At 44.3% G+C, this 23,456-nt stretch overlaps 1 protein-coding gene across 2 annotated transcripts in view; it reads right to left on the bottom strand.

Annotated features, from left to right (window-relative positions):
- PKN1 (protein kinase N1) overlaps positions 1–18,691 on the bottom strand; it is a 64,091-nt gene extending 45,400 nt beyond the window's left edge. The window contains exon 1 of one of the 2 annotated variants that reach the window (XM_083725557.1): positions 17,828–18,691. In XM_083725557.1, coding sequence (XP_083581683.1) covers positions 17,828–17,848 — 21 coding nt within the window. In that variant the 5' untranslated portion in view covers positions 17,849–18,691. The remainder of the gene's footprint in view (positions 1–17,827) is intronic. The other variant, XM_083725558.1, reaches the window with a different exon arrangement.
- Between the last annotated feature and the right edge of the window lie 4,765 nt (positions 18,692–23,456).

Below are 23,456 nucleotides of genomic sequence, written 5' to 3'. Positions count from 1 at the left end.
GAGTGAATGAGGTGGGGGGGGGGAGAATATAAGTGGGAGATACACACGCATCTGTGTGAGAAAGGGAAAATGAATAGTTTGTGTTGGCCCTGCTGACTTGCAGTGCTGGCCTCGCCTGAGAGCGCCCTCCTTGAATCTTCATGCGCAGCAGCTACAGTGTGAACTTTCCTGTGGCTGCTGTCACATATGAAGTAAGGTACGAGAAAGGTGGGTGTAGCTGGTCAGAAATGGCTTGATGGGCCAACCTCCAAGATCTGGGAGGGGTGGTCTAATTATTTCCATGGGCTGGAATCCCTCACCTCTGTTATAGACCATTAGCAGGAAAGGGTGTGCAAGGAGAAAATGGGACCATGGAGCCCCAACCAACCCCCAATAATTTTTATTTTAATAGCTGACCCCCACTTTCCTGGAAGAAAACAAAAACAAAAACAAGGCAGATTTCCAGACCCTGTTTTCCCCTCTACACCAATCATTTATTTAGGCATTTGTAAGTTGTTTGCTCTCTGGCAAGGAGGCTTCTACTAGTCATTCTGACAGATCTTCCTTTCATTCTAGCTTTTGTACAATCTGAAAAGCATTCTAGGAGAACCCTTGCTCAATTCATCCCCAACTGCAAAACGGATTAGAAGCAAAGACAAAATCCCTTCCCTCCTTCTGCTTGGATGATGAATTTGCATACTGCTTGTTCTATTTTAATAAAAATTATTCTTTGGGACTTTGTTCTTGATATTTAATTTTTCGTTGTTGTTCCACTGATACTGTGCTCCTTTTCTTACAAGACCTGAACACCTAAGATAATCCTGTATATTAAAATTAATTATGCTTTTAGGAATTCTGTGTAAATACTGTATAGCCACTGATCTTGAATTTTATAATTCATACTTCTCACATGATTCCCCTTGATAATATGGTCAAGTGCGCACGCGCACACACATATATCCAATCTCTCAGACTTGTCAGGAATTGTGTATCTAGTGTGTGTTTGAGGGAGGGATGGGATGACAGCAAACAAGTCTCAAGTCACCACCTTGGTTTCCAGAATTCCATGCTTATTAAGAGAATGCAAATGCATTCTACACAAGTACTTTTATTGCAACAAAGAATGGAAAAAACTGCCCTTCCTTCCTCCCAAATGTTGGAAAACAGGCAGGACAGGAGCTCCCCCACCTTCTTCATCTTGCTCTGACTTTCCCCAGGAGAATTTTGGCTTGCTTATGGAAAGTTACACTTTCAGTTGAACCAGATTTTCCATCAGAAAAGATTCAAGTGAAACTAAGGAGTACCCATTTCCCTAGATCCGCCCCCCCCCCCCAGTGCATCATCCAACATCAACAGTCCCTGTTAGTATATAGGCTGCCGAAGAGAGCAGCACATCAACAGGCACTATTCAGAGGCAGAAAGGATCCTTCTATTTCTAGAGAGACTCCTGATAAATATTGCTTTTTTCTTGCCTGGAAAGTCCAAGGTGCTCTTATGCACTTTGGGGTCAAGGAGGAGCTGCCAGGGGAATATTATTCCTGCAGTCCAGTTCCTTGCCACCATGGTATTTGGTAGGGCTTGTTTGCATTCTTTTTAAAGAATGCTGCAATCCAGCAAGGAGGGCTTCACTGCTTATCTGTGCTTACACAGGATCTGGTCTAGCAACTGCTTGACATATTATGACCGAATAAGACATTAGCGCTCTTTTCCCTCTCTAGCAGCATCCCCCTCTGTTTCAGCCATCTTTGTACCTAGCCTACCTTTGCAGATACTGTCAGAGCATTATAAAATCTGTTTATGAGACCCTGGAAGATGTGCCGCAAGGCAGCCTTTGCAGCCTTTATTCCCTTGGCTACTGCAGGGTAGGCTGCTTTTGCATCCATATTTGGCCCCTCTTTTCCCCAGCAAAGGGTTGCAATCTTGCAGAGAACAGGTACTTGAGCACTTCGAAGCTGCTATGAGGAGGAGCCAGATTTCAGGGATCCGCGTCAGCTTGGCACATTTGCTATGTGTGGCTGACTGCTGGTGTCAGCCTCTGCAAATCTAGGCCAATTCCCACGTTGGCCATTCTCAGGGCTAAAGAAGCACAAGAGATCTCTCTGTTTGACCCAGCTGGCTCTGTCCTTCCCATAGAAGCTTCCTGTCCGCTTACCCTCTGTGTGCTATCCAGGACATCCAACTATTGCACACAGAGGTCACAAGGAGGCCAAACTAGGTTGCGTTGAAGAGATACAGAACTGCAGATGAAGGCCCAAACCACCCTGAACAGAGGACAAGCAGCTAAGAGCGAATCCTGCACTACAAACATAGTGGGGACTTGGGAGAAAAGTTGATGGCAGCCAAGCGACCTAAGATCCTGCCAGCAAGCTCTCCATACAAGGGTCACTACAGTTCAGAAGAGATTATAATAAATGTTCCCGGGGGGGGGGTGGAGGGGGGAGGGAGTCATTCTTGCTATTAGTATCCATAAGCTGAAAGTACAGGAGAAAGCGCTTCTTCACTTTCCAAAGGGGTGGAGGAGGCTCTAAGCATTGCCAAATGGAATTCGGCTACAACCTGCAGCAGTTGTGGAGAGGAAATGTAAGGAGCATTATTTGCTGAGCAGCTCCATCTCTAAAAGCCACAGATTAATGAAGCAGGCTGTACTTTCTCCCACCCCTCTCCCCAACTCTGTCCTGGACGTGGGCCAAATTGGAGAAAGTGACTCAGATGCTGGGAACCAAGGGAAATTGTTGCCTTTTGTCCAGCACAGCCTTCAGGAAGATTTGCACTGCAAATTGGAGGAGAGCTAGCTGCGCAGCTGATTCATCTCTCAACAGGAACCCGGGGTAAGGAGCCAGCCACTAAACTTGCATGTTAAGGACTATGTCCACGTCATTTTATGGGAGCCACTCGAACCCACCCTTCCTGGTAGCACCAGGGTGCATTTAGTGGAGTTAGAATTGCATCTGCCCTCGTCTGCCATGGGCACCAGTGCATTTAGAATAAGAGAAAGTTCATCTAGGTGCTAGGGCAAAAACACACTGGCTGGGAAGAAAGTGGCAGTGTACCTTGTCAGCTCACAGCCTAGACTTTAGGCCAGCAATGGGGGGGAACTCCAGTCTACAGATCCAACTATGCCTGTGAGGCTGCTTTCTTCAGATCACACCCACCTGCCCTACATATGTGATGTGAGGTAGGCAAAGACGTGGCTGCAATCAAGAACTCAAAATGTGCTCCTAGTTGTACCTTGGCAATCAGGTGTCACTACTGCAGCCAACAGGGCTTACTCTCAGCTCTGATCAGAGATGCGCCCCTTTGAAATGATCACCTGATGCCATAAAGACAGAACTTGCCTCCTGGTAAAGGTAAAGCTTAAGCTCTGAAATGCAGGCTTTTTGGTTGCCTCCAGCAGCCATTCTGATAAGGGCCAAAGTCCTTATCTCCTCTAGGTCATCCCCCCCCTGCAAGTGGTCATGATCAAAGACAGCAACACTTCCCTCCCCTTCTCCTGCACCTGATTTCCCCTCCCTGTGAAACATGCTGAGTGGTTCCAGTTGCTTGTGGGACAAGTGCTCTCACCTCCCAGAGACATGAGCATTTGTCTGTTTGCTAACCACATGACTCAAAAGAATGGGCAAACAAGGTTATGGAATTCAAGGCTCTTGGCTATCTCTGCAAGGGAGCTCATACAGGCCTGCAAAGGATCCCACAATGAAATGCACAGCACCCCAGACATTTCCACCAAAGAACTCTGTAATCAGCAACATCTCAGCAAAGGAAAATCAGTGATGGGGCTTAAACTCAAAAAGATGCTGCTGCTCCTGGGAAGAAAAGGATTTGAGTTTTCTGTATCCAGGTGAGGCAGCCCTCACTGGGCCCTAATTACCGACAGCAAGGAGGGAGAGAATTAGAAAGCACCTCCTGACCACTGTAAAGGCAAAGCTCACCTTCTTCAAACAAGATTATACTCTTCTGAACCCTGTGTAGGGACAACTGACAACAGGGAATCCTTTCTGGAGCTCAAAAGGCAGGAAGTGGCAAAAGCCCTAAACAAAGGCAGTGTGTTAATCTCCTTCCAACAGAAAAACAGTCACTGTCTCCTACGGCTGACCCGTATTCCACAATGTGGTGAAAGATTAACATTTTCATGTGTGCGCTAATACAGAGACACTGCAGAAGAAAAGGAATGCATTAGCAACAGAACGAAAAATTCCAGCCACCGAAGCAACAGAAAATGAAGCAGCCATCAGTCTGGACCATGATGGGCAACATCAGAAGCAGAAAGGAGCATCTGCCTGGTGCTACAGGAGCCAATTTTACTATCCATGTTACATTGGAAAGCTGTGGCAATTAGGATAGGTCCTGTTCATAAACAAAAATCGGGTATTTAATGATTTTAAATTATAGCCCGCAAGTCACCGGGGCCATATGTTTGTGGAAAGTTTCAGAAATTAACAGGAAGAATTGCTATTGGAGTAGTGCTAGCCCTGGAAAGCTGAAAGCTTTTAGCTTTTTACTTGTTAAGGATATGGTTCTTCCTTTCATGTGGAGGGAAAGCAGTTTGGAATCCAGCTTGTCACAGCAGCAAAGTGAATTCCCCTCTGACCAAAAGAAACTGTGACCACCAGCCAATGGAAAAGAACTCTCTCCTCTACTCTGGAGTCAGCCAAAGTGGAGTTACTCCCTAACCAAAGCTCGGGTCTCAGTAAAATCACAGTACCCTAGCAGTACCCTGTTCTTGATGAAGAACAAATTAAAGCAGACATAAAGGAATCATGCCTCTGGGGACAGGTTAAAAGATGAGAGAACTAACCTCAACGCTAACCCTGGTTAAATTCACAGTCACTTTACATATGCTTGTATTCAGATCATCCAACATCAGCCAGGGGGTTATTAGCAAAATCAAGCTTAGTATTTATTATTTCCTCAGCTGCCTCATGCAAATTGTTGTATTTGGTTCAATAGGACAGTCCCCCTTCTCAAACTGGGAGGTTTATGCATTTCCTAGACTGACATAAGGCATGCCTTTCAATGTATACCTCTCAAAATAAGTCTTCAACAGGGTCTACAAATGTTAGCAGGTCTTGCAAGCAAGCCACCATTAATGGTCATCACACAAGCTGCCCTTTTTTCATTGCCCCTTCCCTGAGTTTCTTGGTATCACAGAAGGTCATAAAGTCCAACTTCATGCTGTGCTTCCGAGGTATTCTGAGAACTCCTGAAGGACAATATGGAAGTCAGAGATTAGGGAAGGAATTACTGCTAGGGGGAAAGTGAATGAATTTGTGAGCCCTTCTTCCAAGTATAGAATATAATGATCTCCTAAATTAGATGGTGAAATGTAGCATGCATTGATTATCTTTCGAAATAATTCCTAATAATCCTGATACCCAGAGTTGGAAACTCATGTGTTCTGGCACAATTTAGGGCTCTTGCTTAACTACAGATCATACCACATCATAGAAACACAGAGTATATCAAAGGTGTGCCTCACACAAGTTTCTCCACTGGCCTGCATTTCTTCAACATTATAGACGGGCTGGCAATATTGAATCTCTTCAGGTGGGGAGCCCAAAACTGCCTCCTATTCCTCCTATCCAGCACACAACTGAATAAATCCAAATCCAGGGACTGAAGAATGTAATTACCTTATTTTTCTATGTATAAGATGCCCCCTACTTTTGGGGACCCCAAATTTAGAAAATGGGCATATGTGCCAGCCATGTATAAGGCACCCCCAGATTTAAAACCTTATTTTAAAGTAAAAAAAAAAAAACCCTAGTCTCCTAGTCTTATACATGGAAAAGTACTGTACTTTGATCAGAACCTCATCCATGAAATGTTGGGCAGAAAAAAACTGCTCATGCTCACTGGGTTCTCAAAGTGCACAGGCATAAAGACAACACTCAGCCTGACCACAGAGATCCTCAGGTAGAAGATATTCAGAACAACAAGGAATTGTCAGCCAGTATGAGACCAGGGTTATTGGAAGGGCTAGACACTCAAGAGAGAACCACCTGTCCACAAAACAGCAATCGCCTTGGAAAGTTTTAGCCTGGTTTTGCTACTGGGCCACCAAAATGGTTCCCTAAGAATAGAGGCAACCCTAGCAACAAGAAGTACTTTGTATTCAAGGAAGAGTCTCATCCCTTCCTACACACACACACACACACACACACACACACACACACACACCAAGACCCCAGCTACTTCTCTCTCCGCCTTATTGCGGGAAGCATTACAAAGCTTTGAGCATACTGTACACCATGTACACAGCTCTCTGCATACGCAGGCAAGGTTCTGCACTAAGCATGCATATTCAAAACATGCATACAGGCAAGGCCCTTTGTGGGCACATATGCTCCCTATTCTCCCTCTGTCTGAATTGCTTAAGCTCCCAGCATCAGTTTTTTCACAGCCCTGGTGTAGCATTACAAGATACCAGGTTTCTGGTTTCAGTTCCAATTAATGGAAGGTGCAAAGGGCTTAGTTACCCTGCTGGCAGTTTTTAAACTGCCCCAGACCCTTGAATTTCAAGCCAACATAGCAGGCTCAATCCTGCATTCATTCACTGCCTGTCCTCCCCCACTCCACCTAAACCTTCCTTTTAACAATTGCACCCCCAAACAGCTCTTCAGACTCCCTCAAACTTACAAAAAAAAAAAACAAAAAACTGGGAGATCTGGTGGCAAAGGTTTTAAGGGTCATACAGGAAAGGTTCTGCTAGTTCACATTATCTTCCTTCTCTTTTTGTGTACAAGGATTTGGTATGTTTTCTAATGTGAAAACAAATACGTGGGTGAACCTTTGTTAACAAGCAGGTTCTGGGAATGTGGCATGCACATGGAGACATGACACGGTCACACTTAAGTGATCTGTTTTTCCATTTTAGGAAAAATACTGACAACCTCATGCACTGACACAGGTGGGAGTATGCAAAATATGTGACATGGGAATTTATTATTGGTGACTGAAAAAAGTTATTAACACTATGCAGATTTGCCCACACCAACATAAATTTTATACTTGTTCTATTTTCTCCTTTGTTAGACACTGAGGAAGTAGTAGCTTGGGGATCCTTGGACCTGAGGAGGAGCAACAGATAAACAAAAGGAAAGATGAACAGGGTGCTACACAGATGTATCAGTAGCGGTGCTACTGAAATCCCACTCCCCCCAAAAATTCAACCCACTAGACTCCTAACCAAAGTCTAGTCCTCAAAGCTTTTACGTGAAGGCAGACCATCACTTGACATTTCTTCAGAAGTAGAATGGCAAATAACTATTTTGTTTCCATGAACATTGGCCTTCTGCATTATAGGCCATTATCTCATGCAGATTCCAAGATCCCTCTGTACATAAGCAATGCTAAGCCTGACAATGTGCAGAGGACCTGAAATTCAAGTCCAATCAATTTCTCTATAAAGATGAAAAGAAACTAAGAAATAGTTCCACAAGATAAAAGGTCTAAACACAGCTAAACAAGAACCAAAAGCTGCTTCTTTAAGAAGTGAAATTTCTTGATGGAAATCAGAGCCCACTGCTTAACAAGGAAGGTGACTAATAAGGTCACTTCCTGACTGATTAAAGTTGTCTTGAGACATGTCACCTGGCCTGCTTACTGGTTAAGAACAACCACATTCTTCTCTGTCCTGGGCAGCTTTCAGATGTTGTGCAGCACAATCCTATGCATATTTACTTGGAAACAAATCCTACCATCTTCAACGACATTATCTTCAATGGTGCTCACTCCCCAGAACACTAGATCCCCAACCTTTTCCCCATGGCCTGCCTAAAAAGTGCTGGTGGTTTTGAAAGCTAATTAATTATTTTTCTGCCCATTGTAGAAACTGTAATGTGCTGCGCTAGGTGCTATATGTGTAATGGTTGTAAGGGGTTACTTGTGCGTAAGTTGCCTGCTAGTTGTGTCCGATTGCCTGGTTCACCATGCCTTGGCTGACAGCCCACACTCCGTGGCCGGTCAGTCGCTTGCAGAATCTGTCAGTGGGCGTTTCTTGAACCTTTTCCAGCATAAGAGCTGTTTGACCCCAAGTCTCCTCCTATTTTCCCTGCGCGGAACTCATCTGCGCAAGTAAGGGGAAGGCAGGGGTGTGCCAGCGCTCTCTCCACTAGTCTCTGATGCAGGGTCTTGGAGACCAGTCTCCAATTCCTCCATCTCCCTCCCTTCTCTACTGGTGTTGCGCTGAATTCCTTCCCCCCTGCTGGTCCCCTCTCCGGCATCGCTCTGGAGCCCTGCCTCCGCCTCTCGCTCTGATGTCAGTTCCCTGACAATATGATATTTTACAATTTGCATTATATGGAATGAAACTACAATACAGGGACATACTCTTTAGTCCCACATTCCAGGGGGAAAAAATTTCTGAAGGGATCTGGTAAAGGAATAGCAAAGCCAAGTTTATCCTGAACGGCCTGCTTCAGATCAAGAACCGCCTGAACAAAAAGACTGAAAATATTCTCATGTGGGACTTGCGAAAAGTTTCATGCAAGTACACAGTAGGAACTGTCGGGACTCACAGCTTCTTAGCATAAGTGCAACTCAGTTGGTCCTTACCCACACCCCGTGGATGCTGCCATAGAGATGTATAACCTTCAATGAGTCCCTTAAATGAATGGTTTCCTTTACGCTGTACACTTTAGAGGAGCACTTCCAAGCATTCGTTATTTGCACACATTACGTTCAGACTCTTCTGCCCTTGCTTTGAAAAAGAAAATAATCCAGGTTAGTTTTAAAGATCCAGGAGTTAAGTTATGCCTCTGACCAAGGCCTAAATGAAGGACATTTGGAATTGCATGCCTCTTTCCCCCCCCCCCCTTCATCCCACCATTGCTTATTTGTTTTAAATCTCAGGAATGGTGCATCTGAGTTTCTTTTTAATATCCCCTTCCCAGCTGCTTTCACATCTATGCAGGGAGGGGGGCACTCTTCGTGAAAGACAAACAAATGTTGGGAGGAGGCAGATGCATGTCACTGCCAAATAAAGTTTGGGCCTGAGATAAAAGGGACATTGTATACTGCACAGCCATGCAGTATTTTAACAGACTCAGAAGGGACCTGAATATTTTGTTTTTCCTCTTCAGGCAGGTAGTAGATCTATTGCTGCTGACAATTCAGTTTTTCACTGGTCAGCCTCAACAGTACATACATATACTGATGTGAGGTGAGAATATTCTCTGCTAGAAAATTCCTCCAGAGAATATTCTCCACAAACCGTAAATTCTGTGTCGTCTACACAGCTGCTTTAAATGTACAACACCTCATTAATCAAGAATATTCTTGAGAATATTCTCCAAAAGATTATTCTCAATAATTTAACATTACTACATGCATGCTTTTCATTCAGCCGCCTTTTAAAACTACTTAAAGAGTAGCAAATTTGAGAAAAGTACATGCTTAACCCCAATGGGAGGCACTAGTTAGGGAAATATCCAGCGGCCTTTCAAGTCCCAGGCTTCTAAGTAGTAACCCTAGAAAACAAAGGGAGAAAAACAGCACCAACACTAATAAAGCTGAATGTGTTTTTTCAATTAAAAAAATTGCAAAGAAATTCAGTTAAATGTGGGCAACTGCTGAGGTAGGTATCTCCTTATTGCATGGTATTAGAAAAAAGGAGCACGTCTATGATGTTCCCTGTGGCCTTAAAAGATAAAGGATGCAATCCCTTTCCCACTTACCTGACAGTAAGTCCCAATTATCTCCCTGGGAATTACTTCCAAGTAGATATGTGAAGAATTGCATTGCAAGGGTTACATGTAAGCCAATTTCAAGCGAAATTTAATCATAATGGCTTCCACCCAAAGGACCCTGAAAATGTACAGGCTATTCTGTGCTGTAACAAATAAATCCTAGTACTTCCACAAATTACAATTTCCAGGGTTCCATGGGAGACAACAATGAAAGCATTTTCAAACTGGTTTAAATGTATAGTATAGAAATATGTGAACTGATTTGTGCAAGGCTTATCCAGGAGCTTTCATCAGAACAGGAGCAGATTGAACACCATTTGCTGGACTTCTGCCAATGTTTGCACCACTAGGGCAGCCCCATTTGGACCTGCTTTTCACACAGACACACACCCTGAGAACCATTGTCCCAAGTGTTTTCACACACCTCTTTCCTCCTAAGCCACAACACTGCATATTTTGAAGAAGCAATCTGGGAAAACAAAGGATTATGTAGCCCCACAGAAGAACGTTTCGATTCTCTCCATTATTTCAATCTGAATTATTCACATACAAACCTATTTTTCTCCCCTTGGTGAATTAATAAGATAGATTCAGTGCCATTCCCAGCAATTACACATACTGGTTCTGCTCAGCCTCCCCAGTGAGAGCTCCAGACAGAGTTCAGCCTCTATCCATGGCAGCAGTCACCACGCAACTGTGACACTAATAAGCACCTAGCAGCCACCACTTCCGAATGCACAACCAGCCATGGAAGGAAAGCAGTAATTTAACTTTCCCTCCAAATCAAGAGGAGGTTTGGCTCCAATAAACCAGACCAAACACATTCTTAGGTTTAGTTCACATGTCAGTCACCACAGAAGAGAAGGCTTCAAAGGATGCAATAGGTGAGACCCACGTGGCTCTCATAAAGACACTGCGTTCTGGCTGTATTAGTGAATTAATTAGCAACAACACTGGCAAAAGCATAAGCTCGGGAAGAACACAAAACTACTCCTCTGAAGCATACTGTAAATCCACCTGGCTGCCCAGCAGCTGCACTGGATAAGGTACAGCAGCTTAGAGGTCACATTTCCTACTTCTGTTGCAACATGAAGCTTAGGGACATGCTTGAACATTATGTAGCAACGTGTACCTGCTGGACAGAGTAGCTTTTCCGTTTCCATCCACACCAGGAGGGACTCAAAAGAAGAGCAGTGCCATTAATGCAATTTGGCTGAGGGTGGAAGAAAAATACATACGCACAGCTTTGTGTAAGTTTATTGATACAACAAACCAAACACGGAGTACACCAAAGAAAGGCCATACATATGCACCTGACTGCATTTCCATTAAGCAAATGCACTCAAGCTTAGTAGCTCTACCTCTAGGAACATTCTGTACAGCATTGCATTCTGCAACACTGTATGGTTTTTCTAAAGCAATGCTTCTGTGGTCACTCGCAGTACTTTCCTCTCTCCGACATCACAAACAACGCTCCAATATCAACCAGCAAACAGTGCCTTTTGTTTTTAGAAGAACTTTTGACTGGGTTTTATGAACAAGGATAAACTAGAATGATAATAGATACAAATAAATAGACCAAGTCTTCTCATGTCACTTGTATATGACAAAAACAGCAAGATAAATTTGCAGTAGCGTTTACAACATGTGGTGCATTATTAGATATCAGCGTAGAAGTTCGTGGTTTGTGAATTGGTTCACATGAAAACAATTGTGAAACAGGATAGAAAAGAGTTAACAGATAACATTCAACATCACATAGCTAGCTAGACAGGAGCCCCTGTGGTTGCACTTAGATTTAGTATGAGTAATAGTCCTTTTCCTATTTTATGTTACCAATGAAATAATATAAAGTGTTGGTATACTGAATAATTTGGAGTGGAATTTAGGAGTGGGGTTCAAAGTGAAGATAATAATTTCTGTTTAAATTTAAATTTAGATCATCCAAATAAGATAGGACTGCCAGCAAGTAGTCCCACTCTAGGCAGTCCAAGGCCTTCAGAATGCCAAAGGCCATGACTACTGGGAGGTTGAGAAGGTTGTCTATTTACTATGTATGATTATGTTTTAAAGTTTTCTGATAGGTTTAGTGGTGTTTCGATGGAGGGCAAAACCAGCTTGGACTGGGGCTATTAGTTTGTGTAAAAATATCTGAATCCTGTTGAATAGCACTGACATATAACACTGATTAATAAGAGAGATTGGCCAAAAATATTCTACCTTTTGGTGGTCTTTAAATAGTTTTGGGATAATTACTTGGAGTGGTACCAAGATTGTAACTTGGGGAGGGATGCTACTCTCATTAGGTCATTAAATAGGCGGACCATATACCGAATGATAATAATGTTTCTTTGAATTGTTTATAAAATTCAGACAGCAAAGTCATCAGGTCCAGGGGCTTTATGCGGTTTCAATTGTTAAAGAACATTGTCAATTTCTTCTAGGGAGATGGGGCTATCTAAGAAGGTTTTCTCATCATGAGTTGGTGAAGGTAAAGGTATGTTTTCCAAGAAATTGTGGGTATCAACAGTGCCTTTTATAATCAAGAGTCCCAAGTATCCTCCTCAAACAAGAATGAGAAGTCTAAGATTCATGCAGAAGGCACTCCAATTTAGGGTGTAATCTCTAGCTAGGTTACTCTGATTTATGTCAGTTTTAAAGGAGAGATAATTTACCGTACGTCTGCACATGTATATGACAAAGAGAACACTGACATACCCACACCCAAAGAAACAAAATCGTAGTTGGCTTAGCTATTGTAAATTGGCCTAAAGACACCAGCAGAAGGTACATCTGAGGGAAATTATCCTCCTTCCACTCCCCCCTCATTCTGGTATCTCATTTGTCAAATGATGTAAATACATATCTATTCAGACTGCAGTTTTAGGGATGAAGAATGTGTGCCTGCACAGGTGTCTGTGTACTTTGAGTCAGGTTTGTCTCTGAAATAAACTGGGAACTTCCTAATGGGAGACACACTGGTACATAAGGCCTCCACACACAATGCTGCCCACTGACGCATGCTTTCCTGTTTTAGCACATATGCTGAAGCTAGAACACCGCAGAGAAGATTGGCATACCCATGCAGAAGAAGGACATACAAATCCATGCAGTGTTTCATTCTATCTGACAGCTGGCATAGCATAGTGGCTAGCAGTGCAAACTGCTCCTGTTCCAACCTTTCCTTAGCCATGAATTCAGCAGATAGGCTGTTCTGCACTGAGTCATAAGTTCCTGCCTCCCCTGCTGCAAGCTAAGGATTATTGACAAAGCATGTGAAGCACTTTGAACACTTTTAAAGTACTGTATAAATGCTAAGCATTATGACACTCCCCAGACCATATTAGATTAGGAATGCAGTCCCTCCCCACCCCCTGCTCTCACAACAGAGTGAAAAATGAACAGTTAATTCACACTTTCCCAGGCAGCCAAGGACTCTACATCAAGCTTAAAATTTACATTGCAATCCAAACAATTAGTGTCACACTAACTTTTTAAAAAGGCAACATGGAAACAAGCTTGCATCAAAGATTCCTAGTTTGTTTCTGTAACTAATCTCCTCAACCTGTTCTGATAGGATTTGGGGGAGTTTCAAGGATAGTCAGCACAGCACAGATTCCTCTCTTATTAATTCAACTCGTACTTTTTATCTCCTCCACCACCCTGACCCTGCCTCTAACATATATAGCACTAGTTCAAGCCTGAGATCTTAGAAGTCCCATGTGTATTTAGCCATGTCCCTCACTTCAACTCACATGACGGCCTCAGTCAGCAGAACTTCCTCAAATGGGCAAAATAAGAGAGTGCATAAGCACTTGCAGGCTCAAAATCCTGAAATAGCTTTTGAAGGCTCCCAGCTACTTTCTGCTTTTTGATTTTTACCTCTCTTCTTGAAAAATCAGTCAGTTTCAGTAAGATCAGTTATCATTCGGTTTCTCAGTTTTGCTTTCCGGTTTGTGATATCCTATCCATGTTTCTTAGAAACAAGGCCGTCTGTGTTCAGTGGGGCCATACTCCTAGGTGCAAAAGCTGAGGCTGCTGAACAGACTGTTGGGCTGGGATGTTGTTTGGGGGTTGTTGCGACTGGTTCTTTGTATCTTTATTATAGATCCTCTCGTGATTTATGTGGCAATTGTTCAGTTTAGTTGGGGGGTGTCTTGTTGTTTTTTAATGTTTTATTTGTTGTTTATTATTATTTTTGTTATGTCAGAGTTATGTATTTTTTCATGTTGTAAGCCACCTTGATCATGGATTGAACTGTGGAAAGGTGTTATACAAATTAAATTATGTAGATAGGTAGGTAAAGTACACATGCCTTAATCCCATGTATGCATAGCAATGTAGTCTGGTTATTAAACTATAGCCTGCCATCTCACCAACCAGCCTTCAAGCATCTGAAACACTGAATTCTATAAATAAAATTAAACAATTTCAAACTGTTGCCAAAAACACACACAAAAACCCTTTAAATCCCCTAAACTTTCATGTTTCACTCTAAGCCTGGGATTTGTTACTGAACAGTACATTATGGAAGACCAAAGAGCTAAGATTTGAATCTGCAGAAGAGCTGACATTTGACCCGGAATTTAAGCAACGTCTTATCCACAATGCTTCACAGTGTGCATAAATATGCTCACAGACGATATAGAAGGAAGTCAGGTTTTCTAGCTGAAAGATGTTATACATTATTTTTAGTTGCGAAAGTTAGATTCATAAGTGAAAATGTATTACATCCAAATCTGTACATCCAAACTGCAGCATGAGTTAAAACTTTTTGAAAAATCACAAATATGGAAGATACTTCCATCATGTTGTAAAGTGGAAATCTCGGATGCCTTCTACCTTAACTCATTTAAAGGCTGCAGGCAAAACTAGATATACATATGAACAATTTTCTTGACATGGTAAAGTGAAAAGCAATCCAAGGGTACCACAACTGGGAGTGGATGGGAGAGGGGCAGAAAGGGAGAGAGGGTATTTAACTTTCACAGCTGACTCTTTTGCCCACAGACTAAAATGTTTAAGCAGCCCCTTCCCCTTTCTAGTCTCCTCCCATTCCCCAACCCCCAGTTACAGCACTTTGAAGCTGTTTTTCATTTTAAGAAACAGCAACTGTTACATGCATCCAGTTTTGCCATCAACTGAGTATATTCTCACATGTCCTTTTGCACGGGTGCAACATTTTAAGGGACTGAAAATCATCTTATAACTCAACACTTTTATTGCTGTTTCCCTACCGTTTGTCACCTGCAAGAACTCACTCTGCCCTGTGACCTATTGAAATGTGCTACCTGAGAGAAAAAAATAATAATTGTTTGTTCTTCATTTCAAGCGTCCAAGCTGAACAAAATACAAAATGCAATGTCAGGGCAAAAGCTTAATCTGATCTTTTTATCCCTTTTAGCTCAATGGACTTTGTTGACAGTGCAAGGTAAGGGGGCTGACAGTAATGGATTTTATTATCAGCACTGTATCTTTAATAATTGAAAAGTTGTTAGCTGTACAGGCAAGGAGGAATGGTTTTAGTGCATTGATCTTTTAAGCTGGCAATGATCATTTAAACAAACAAGCAGCAAAATCATATATTGGCCAGAGTCCTCCTTATCTTGCAATTTACTTTAAAGAGAAAGGTTGCAAATGCCTTTATTTCCAAAACAACCTATTGCCAGACAATCTCTGCCAGGGAACAGGGTCTCCAGCCTGCAGTTCCAGAAAGCCCTTCAACATACCAGTCAACAGGTAGCCTCACAGGCAGAGTCCCCTGGAACTCCTTGGCAGGCTCAATTCCATGGATTCAACACAGGATCGCAAAGCCCCGAAGGACGCTTGCTGGCAAGCAGAATTCCCTTTAAGCAAAGTGCTTCCTCCCACAGAGCTCTGCTGCATGCCTCCCTGATTAAAAGTCTCACTTCAGCATTTCTTTATGATTGTAAAACTCTCATCTGAAGAGGGCTCCCATGGGCACACAAACAGAAACAATAAATCCAAACAGACAAGTGAGGTAACAGGGAAAGAAGCTGGCACCAAGGCCAACAACCACAAAATGTGAGAGAGACAGACATGTAAAGGTTCTTGGACACAACCTAGCTAGCACAGGCTAAGAATCAATGGCCCATCTAGTCTAGAATTATGTTCTCACAGTGGCCAACCATATGCCTGTCAGAAACCCACAAGCAAGACCTGAGCATAAGAGCCCTGTGACTGTGCCCCCCCTCCACAGGAGTTTCCAGCACCTGGTATTCAGAAGCATTATTGCAGCGGTTCTCAACCTGCGGGACTCCAGGTGCTGTTGGACTACAACTCCCATCATCCCTGAGCTCTGGCCTTGCTAGCTAGGGGTGATGGGAGTTGTAGTTCAACAACATCTGGGGACCCACAGGTTGAAAAAGGCTGCAGTATTGCGTCCGACCATGAAGGCAGAACCAAACCATGATAGGTAACAGCCACTGATAGTCTTCTCTTCAACACATGTGTTCAATCCTTTTTAAAAGCCATCCAAGTTGGTGGCCTTCACTAAATCATATGGGAGAGAATTCCATAGTTTAATAATGTGCTGCACGAAAAAGTATTTTCTGTTATCTGTCCTGAATCTTCCAACATTCAGCTCCACTGGATGGCCATAAGTTCTAGTGTTAGGAGAGAGGGAGAAAAACTTTTCCCTAACCACTTTCTGAACAATAGGCATAATTGCATAAACTTCTATCATGTGACCTTTTCTCCAAACTAATAAGTCCCAAACACTACAACCTTTCCTAATAGGACAGGCACTCCATCCCCTTTATCATTTTGGTTCCCCTTTTTTGAACCATTTTCCCAACTCTAAAATATCTTTTTTGAGGCAACCAGAATTGTACACAGCATTCCAAATGTGGCCAGAGCACAGATTTCTATAATGACATTGGGACACCTGCAGGTTTATTTTCCATTCCTTTCCCTAATGATCCCTAACATGAAATTTGCCTTTTTCATAGCTGCCACACGTCAGGTGGACATGTACAATGAACTACAATACAACCCCAACATCTTGTTCCTGGTTAGTCACCATCAGTACATACCATATGAGCATATTTGTGAAATTAAGGATTTGTTTGTTTATTTTGCTCTGACATGTATTGCTTTACACTTATTTACACTGAATTGCATTTGCCATATTACTGCCTATTCTTTTTGTTTTGGAAAGGTCATTTTGGAGCTCTTCATAATCTCTTTTTGTAATGACAACGCTGAATGATTTACTACCACCAGCAAACTTGGCCACCTCACTGCCAAGTTTAAACAACTTCTGAAAGACCTGGAAGGGTCCAAGATTTCTAGAATGACCTGGAAGAAAGGTCTTTTTGAAGGTTCACAACTAGGAGGCAATCCCTTTCACCACACTGGGATCACCAGCAAGAAGGGGCCATGGTTCCCAATTTTGAAGGCAGGCTCATAAGAGGGACTAGGTTAAATAAATGGAAAGAGACAAACACACCCACTGCACCCAAGAAATAAAGCCTATCTAACCCAGTGGTTTACACACGGGCATTTGAGAGACTTAAAATGATGAGTGACAGGATGCAGAAGAAGAGCACATTAAAGTCCTGGATTGGTTTCCTCATCCACACCGAAAAGATGAAAAGATTAATTGTTATTTAAATGTTTAGTAGTACGCAAGAGCTTCGCTGTCGGTGGCCAACATCACGTGATCATGAAGTATCCCAAGTTATTACTTTCTTTTTTAAAAAATAGATGAGAGAGATACGGCGACTTGCCCAAGTCCACCCTACAAGCTGGTGGCTAACCAGGAATCAGAAACCGGCTCTGTCGAGGTTCAAACCCATCCGACCCATATCTAGGAAGCACGGCTCATCTAAGTCCGTCCCCACTCCGCCGCCCCGCTTTTGGTTAGCCAAACCAGCGCCGGGATCCGGCCTCGGGAGCATAGGCGACAGCTGCGACTCTCGCCACCATCTGGACCGAGTTGAGGGGGAAAGAGAAGCGAGCAGGAGGTGGGGGAGCTCGCGCAGCCCCTCCTCAGCTGCACTCCCGAGGCGCGCAGAGACCGGCGGCTCTCTCTCTCTCTCTTTCCCCCCAGCATCCCAACCACCGAACCCTCCTCAGGCTGCGCGCCACCCCGCGCAGGAAAAGCGAGGACTCGGGTGGGGGTTTGTTTTCCTTTTTACCTGAAGCGACTCGTTGGCCATCTTCCCGCCAAGCCCCGGCTGGCTTCCTCCCCGCCTTCTCGCTGCTGCTCCTGGGGCAGCCGCTGCTGCTCCCCAGGGCTGCCCTTACCACAGCAGCAGCAGAAGCAGCAGCAGCAAGAGCCGTCGTCGATCCGCCATCCTCTGGTTGGTGGGGCGTGTGTGGAGGGAGCCGTCGAGCCCCGAAAGGGGGCGGCCCACCCGCCCAGGAACAGACGAGCGGACGAAAAAGGAGGAGGAGTTGATGTTTTTTTCCCTCTCTCCTGCAGGCAGCTCGACGCGCTGCTTTGCCTTGCAGCGGCCGGTACCGCCGCGCGCGCCACTTTTTGCCCGCCGAACGTTCTGTCCGCGCGCCGGCCTCCCTTTTTTTTTTGCCGCTCTTTATTGTTGTTGCAGCGTCGGCTCCGCGGGCTCGCTCGCTCTCTCCCTCCCGGTGCTCAACTGGCCGGGTTGCTGGTCACGTGAGCTGGGGGGGGTTGAGTTGGGGTGTGTGTGTGAGAGAGAGAGAGAGGAGGAGACGGAGACATCGCTGCAGCCGCCGCAGCAAGCTCCAGGGGAGGGGGGCGGGGAGGAGGCCGTTGGCCGAAGCCGGAGATTTGCGGGGGTAGCTTGCAGCTGCTGCTGCTGCTTCCAACCCTCCCTAGGTTTCCCCCTTTCCGGAGCAGATTAAAAGATTAGCAACAAAGGCCGGGCTGGGGGATCGGGGTGGGGGTTGGAGGGCCAGCTCCCCTCCGCCGCTCCGCTTGGCTTCCAGAAGCCAGAACAGCGCCGGGTTTGTTGCAGCCGGGAGGAAGGACACGGAGAAGGCTCGTTTGGTCGCTGCCATTATTTGAGAGGCCGGCTTGGCTTTCATTCAGAAGCCCCTCCCTCCGTCCGTCCCCTCGTTCAAGCGGCTGCTCTTCTTGCCCAGCAAGCGCTGCCTGTTCTCGCCTCGTCGCTTTCTCCCCACTCCCAACCCCATTACATTTCACAACTTCTGTGGGGTGCTTGTAGAATCCGTATTGTTGCCATACACGGCCACGAGAGGGTCGCCCGGGTCTTGGTGCAGACCCTGATGTTCTGGTTATCGTGTCTACTCGTGGGCTTAAAAGGGGGGGGGGGAGAAATGTCGTCTGGAGTGGACGAGAGGTGACTGTGTGTCCTACTTTATTGAGGGTGGCAATAGAAGTCCAGAGTCTACTTAGAGGGCTGTCCCATTCAAATATGACATGATCTAAGACTCGCAGGCACACTTGGTCACAGAAGCTCCCCACTACCGTGCGTGCATTTCTGTTTCGGTTATAGCAATTTTCTAAATTTGCATCTATGCATATAAAATACGGTATGCAAATTTTATGCAGTTCTGTGTCATCTGTTTCCAGTGATACATTTCCTCTTTTGGCAATGCATACCTGAACAATCCAAATGTACATTTGAAGTTACTGGAAAATGAGTCTGAAGGCAGTTCAGGCAGGGCTTGAATAACGGAGAAGGGGCAGACTTCCTGAAATGTATAAGCCCTACACCCACCTGACTCCTCCCAGTTTTAGCTGAGTCATGCTGGGAGAAGATTTCTAAAAACAAAAACAGAACAGTAAAAACAAAAACACAGTAAAAACAAAAAACAGGGGTAGCTGTTTTGAGTCCATCAGAAGAGGTTAAGGGGCAGACCTCTCTGCCCTTCCTGTAATTCAATATGGTTAATACATCTTGTTTTCAGCATTGGCCTGTGATAACAAGAACAGTCTTATGACTAATCACACCTGCTTGACCATCATTCTGTGGCTTAGTTCCAGCCCTATGTGGCAAGATCCCACTGTCCCCTCAAGCAGTCTCTCTGCACTCCAAAACAAGGGAAATTACCGGTTTAGTGAAGGAAAGAGAAGCTACATTAATGGGGAAGTTTGTTTTGTCTATTTTTTACTCCCATGTAAGCACTGGCAGAGTTGCAATGCAGCTGTTAGCCATCACAGGACCCAGCACAAGTTTCTCCTGCGGCAGTGATCATACACATGAAACTACAGGTTCCTCTTGGAAGACAACAAAGGCGGAGGTAATTAAACTCAGTGCAACAACATCCCTATTACAGTAATAAACAAACATTCATTTAGAAAGGGACGATCTGCAAGGAAAAAGAAGACCAGAATTGCTATTTTAAAAGGTAACATGTAATTTCAATCTCAAATGCAAGCTTAGCCTACAGCTAACGTTTTATTGGTAAGATTACTAGTAAGAAATGTAACATTTAACACCTTACAAATTGTGCAAGACTCAAGTTTAGAATTCTCCTCCCTCACACAACCTGCTACAGCAGGTTGGTTTTGAGCCCTAAACCCAATGTCTTGTACAAAGCACATATTTTCTTCCCCAGTGATGATTCTTACTTTCTCCACAAGCCCAATGGGGGAAACTACAAAATGTACATCCTTCACACAGCCTGGCTTTGCCACCTGCAGGGTCATTTCTCTGCAGGGAGCTATCAGTAAAACAGACTGAGATTCCAAACAGTCTTTATTACCAAGGGGGAGTGTGTGTGTTATTAATTCAACATCAGAGTACAGCACTGATCTGCTAAGTACTGGGCAAATCCATCTGCTCAGTGATAGAGCATTTGCTCTGCAAGCAGAAGGTCCTAGGTTCATTCCCCGGCATCTCCAAGTAGGATTGGGAATGTCCCCTAAGTTAGATGGGCCAATGGCTTGACTCAATGTAAGGTAGTTTCCTATGTACCTTGGCTGTTTGATTCCTGCATACTGTTCCAAGACAAGACTGGGTTAGATTGCAAAACAATGTGATGTGTTTGGGCATACCTAACCCTGCACAGGACCAGCCTGTTGTTAAAGGTAAAGGGCCCTGACAGTTAAGTCCAGTCACAGACGACTCTGGGGTTGCGGCGCTCATCTCGCTTTACAGGCTGAGGGAGCCGGCATTTGTCCGCAGACAGTTTTTCCGGGTCATGTGGCCAGCATGACGAAGCCACTTCTGGCGCAATGGAACACCGAAACCAGAGCAGCGCACGGAAACACTGTTTACCTTCCCACCAAAGCAGTACCTATTTATCTACTTGCACTTTTTGGTGTGCTTTCGAACTGCTAGGTTGGCAGAAGCTAGGTCCAAGCAACAGGAGCTCACCCTGTCACAGGGATTCAAACCACGACCTTCTGATCGGCAAGCCCAAGAGGCTCAGTGGTTTAGACCACAGCACCACCCACGTCCCTGTTGTTACAATACACCTGTTGATACAATACACATATAAGGCTCGGTCTGGGAATGGGTGAGCACTTATGAGGAAGATGGAACAGCGCAGAACTGAAACCTTTTTGTCGCAAGCACAAAACACGAAGTGTCAGGCAGCAAACTTAACTCTGCTGACCTGCACTATTTGCCACCAGCAGACCAATCTGGCAACCAGTTCACCAGAAATGTGATCCTCTGGTGCACACAATAGTCATGCGACTTCAGTCTTTGGATGAGTCACACACTGGCCTCGTTCCATTTTGCTCCAGAGCAGTATCCAGTACAGCTATTCTACAGTAAATGGTTTGAAAAGCATAGTATGATTTCCCCAAACTAATTTAAAAACGAAAACACAATGCAGAATGAACTATGCAGCCAGGAGAAACAGGATCCAGACATGTGCACTCCTCAATACTGGACTGGCCTTCAAACACAAAGTAATCTGATATTTGATTTGATTTATTACAATAACTTATATCCCACCTTACTGTATTTCCATATGCTCCAAGCCAGGGGTAGGGAATTGGATCCAGCTAGAAGAACGGACCCAGAAGCAGCCAGCCCTCTGTGGGCAATTTTGATGGGTGGACAAGGCCATCCACCTGTCAGGCACCTGATATGTCAGGTGATTTTAACTTCAGTCCATGGCAGCAAAGGAAGAATCCTGTTCTTCCTTTGCTGCAGCTTGAACCTTCCTGGGACTCATGCCATCAATGACATCAGGTGAGGGGAAGGTGGGCGTGGCTTGGCAGGTCCAATTAGGCCCATGGGCTGGAGGTGCTTTAAGCTGCTCACAACAAAGCAACAAACAGTAATACAGCATAAAACAGTATGCTGGGGGTTAGAATGGATGGCCCTCAAGGTCTCTTTCACCTCCACAGTTCTGATTAAAGTGATGGTTTGTGGACTAACAATCAGAGGCTTACTTCAGACAATGGCCAACAGAAGAGTTGATCCTGGCTTGGAAATTTGACCTGTGTCAGCTGGGGCTGTACTCCCCTTAGGATCAGGTGGGCTGTTTGAGAGTGCTCCTGGACCCAGCCTTGTTCCTAGAAGTCCAGATGGCAGCTGTGGCCAGGAGTGTATTTGCGTAGCCTTGGCTTGTGGACCAGTCATGCCCTTTCCTAGACTTTGTAGATCCAATCTTGCCCTGGTTACATCCAGATTTCATTCCTGGAACATGTTCTATGGGGAGTCACCCTTGAAAAGTGTTCAGAAACTTTACCAGGTGTAAAATGCAGCTGACAGAGTGGTTTCTGGCGGTCCTCGCTTTTCAGAACACATTGCACCAGTTCTTTTTCATCTGTGCTGGCTCCCATTTAATTTCCTAGTACAATTCAATAGTGCGGGTTATTTTCTATAAAATCCTTAATAGCTTATAACCTTGTCATCTGAATGACCACCTCCTCCCATGTGAAACTGCTCAGACATTGCATTCAACATACAATGCCTTGCTCCATGTTTCACCACATGTTCAGTATTTGGGGTGCATAAAAGAGGTAAGAAGGGGCTTGTGGTATGAAACAACTGCAAGGTTAAAGATCTTTAGCCCCTTGAGATGAAGGACAGTACTTCACATATTTCTGAAAGGAAAGATTCCCCACCTTTCTATCTGTAAAGAAAGAAAAGCAGAGGGGTAGCTATCCATCTTTCCTAGTCAGAGGTATGGAAAGATTAAAGGGGATACCATATATCCAGCTTCTGAAAATATCTAGTTTATCAGAGACTGCAGATCTGATTTTATTTATTTATTTATTTATTCATCATGCTACCATTTCAAAACTATTGAGGTTAAAAGCCCCACCCAGGGGAGCAAAGAACAACTAGAATATTAGCCTACCTTCAGAATAAAAATAGCTTTGTTCAAAGTGTCCCTAGGCAAATATCCATTTTTGAAAGCAATTTGTCTCATTTTACCCTTGAAGAGCAGCCCTGATAAAAGGCAACAGTCTGCCAAGGACAGTTTCTTATTTGGAACTACCACTGCAGATGTTTGAGTAGTCTTCCTTTTTGAAATGCACTTTAAAAGCTTCTGCATACTCGTATATGTACAAGATATCTGTGTGCAGCAATCAGTGGCCCATTGCTTGTTCTAATCAGGAATCATCTGGGCAGAAGCTAATGTCATGCAGGCTGGCATCTTTGTAAGTCAACCCAATAAGCCCCAGACCAAATGCTTAGCTCTGGATTTCATCAGTGTACTAGAGGCGTACAAATCTATGCCTTCACACAATGCCTTATAAGTAACTTAAAACATGTTAAACACCAAAAGTGGTCATAATCAAGCCCTCTTCCAACCAAATAAAATCAGGCATGGGGAGAATTGCAGGATACCCACCCAGCCAACAACATTACATTCAATTCCAAAGCCCCTTGTGCAATTACCCCTGAAGCT

The sequence above is a fragment of the Podarcis gaigeae genome (genome assembly GCF_964106915.1).
Source record: "Podarcis gaigeae genome assembly, chromosome: 2".
Lineage (NCBI taxonomy): Eukaryota > Metazoa > Chordata > Lepidosauria > Squamata > Lacertidae > Podarcis > Podarcis gaigeae.
This window is presented reverse-complemented; position numbering and strand designations above follow the sequence as displayed.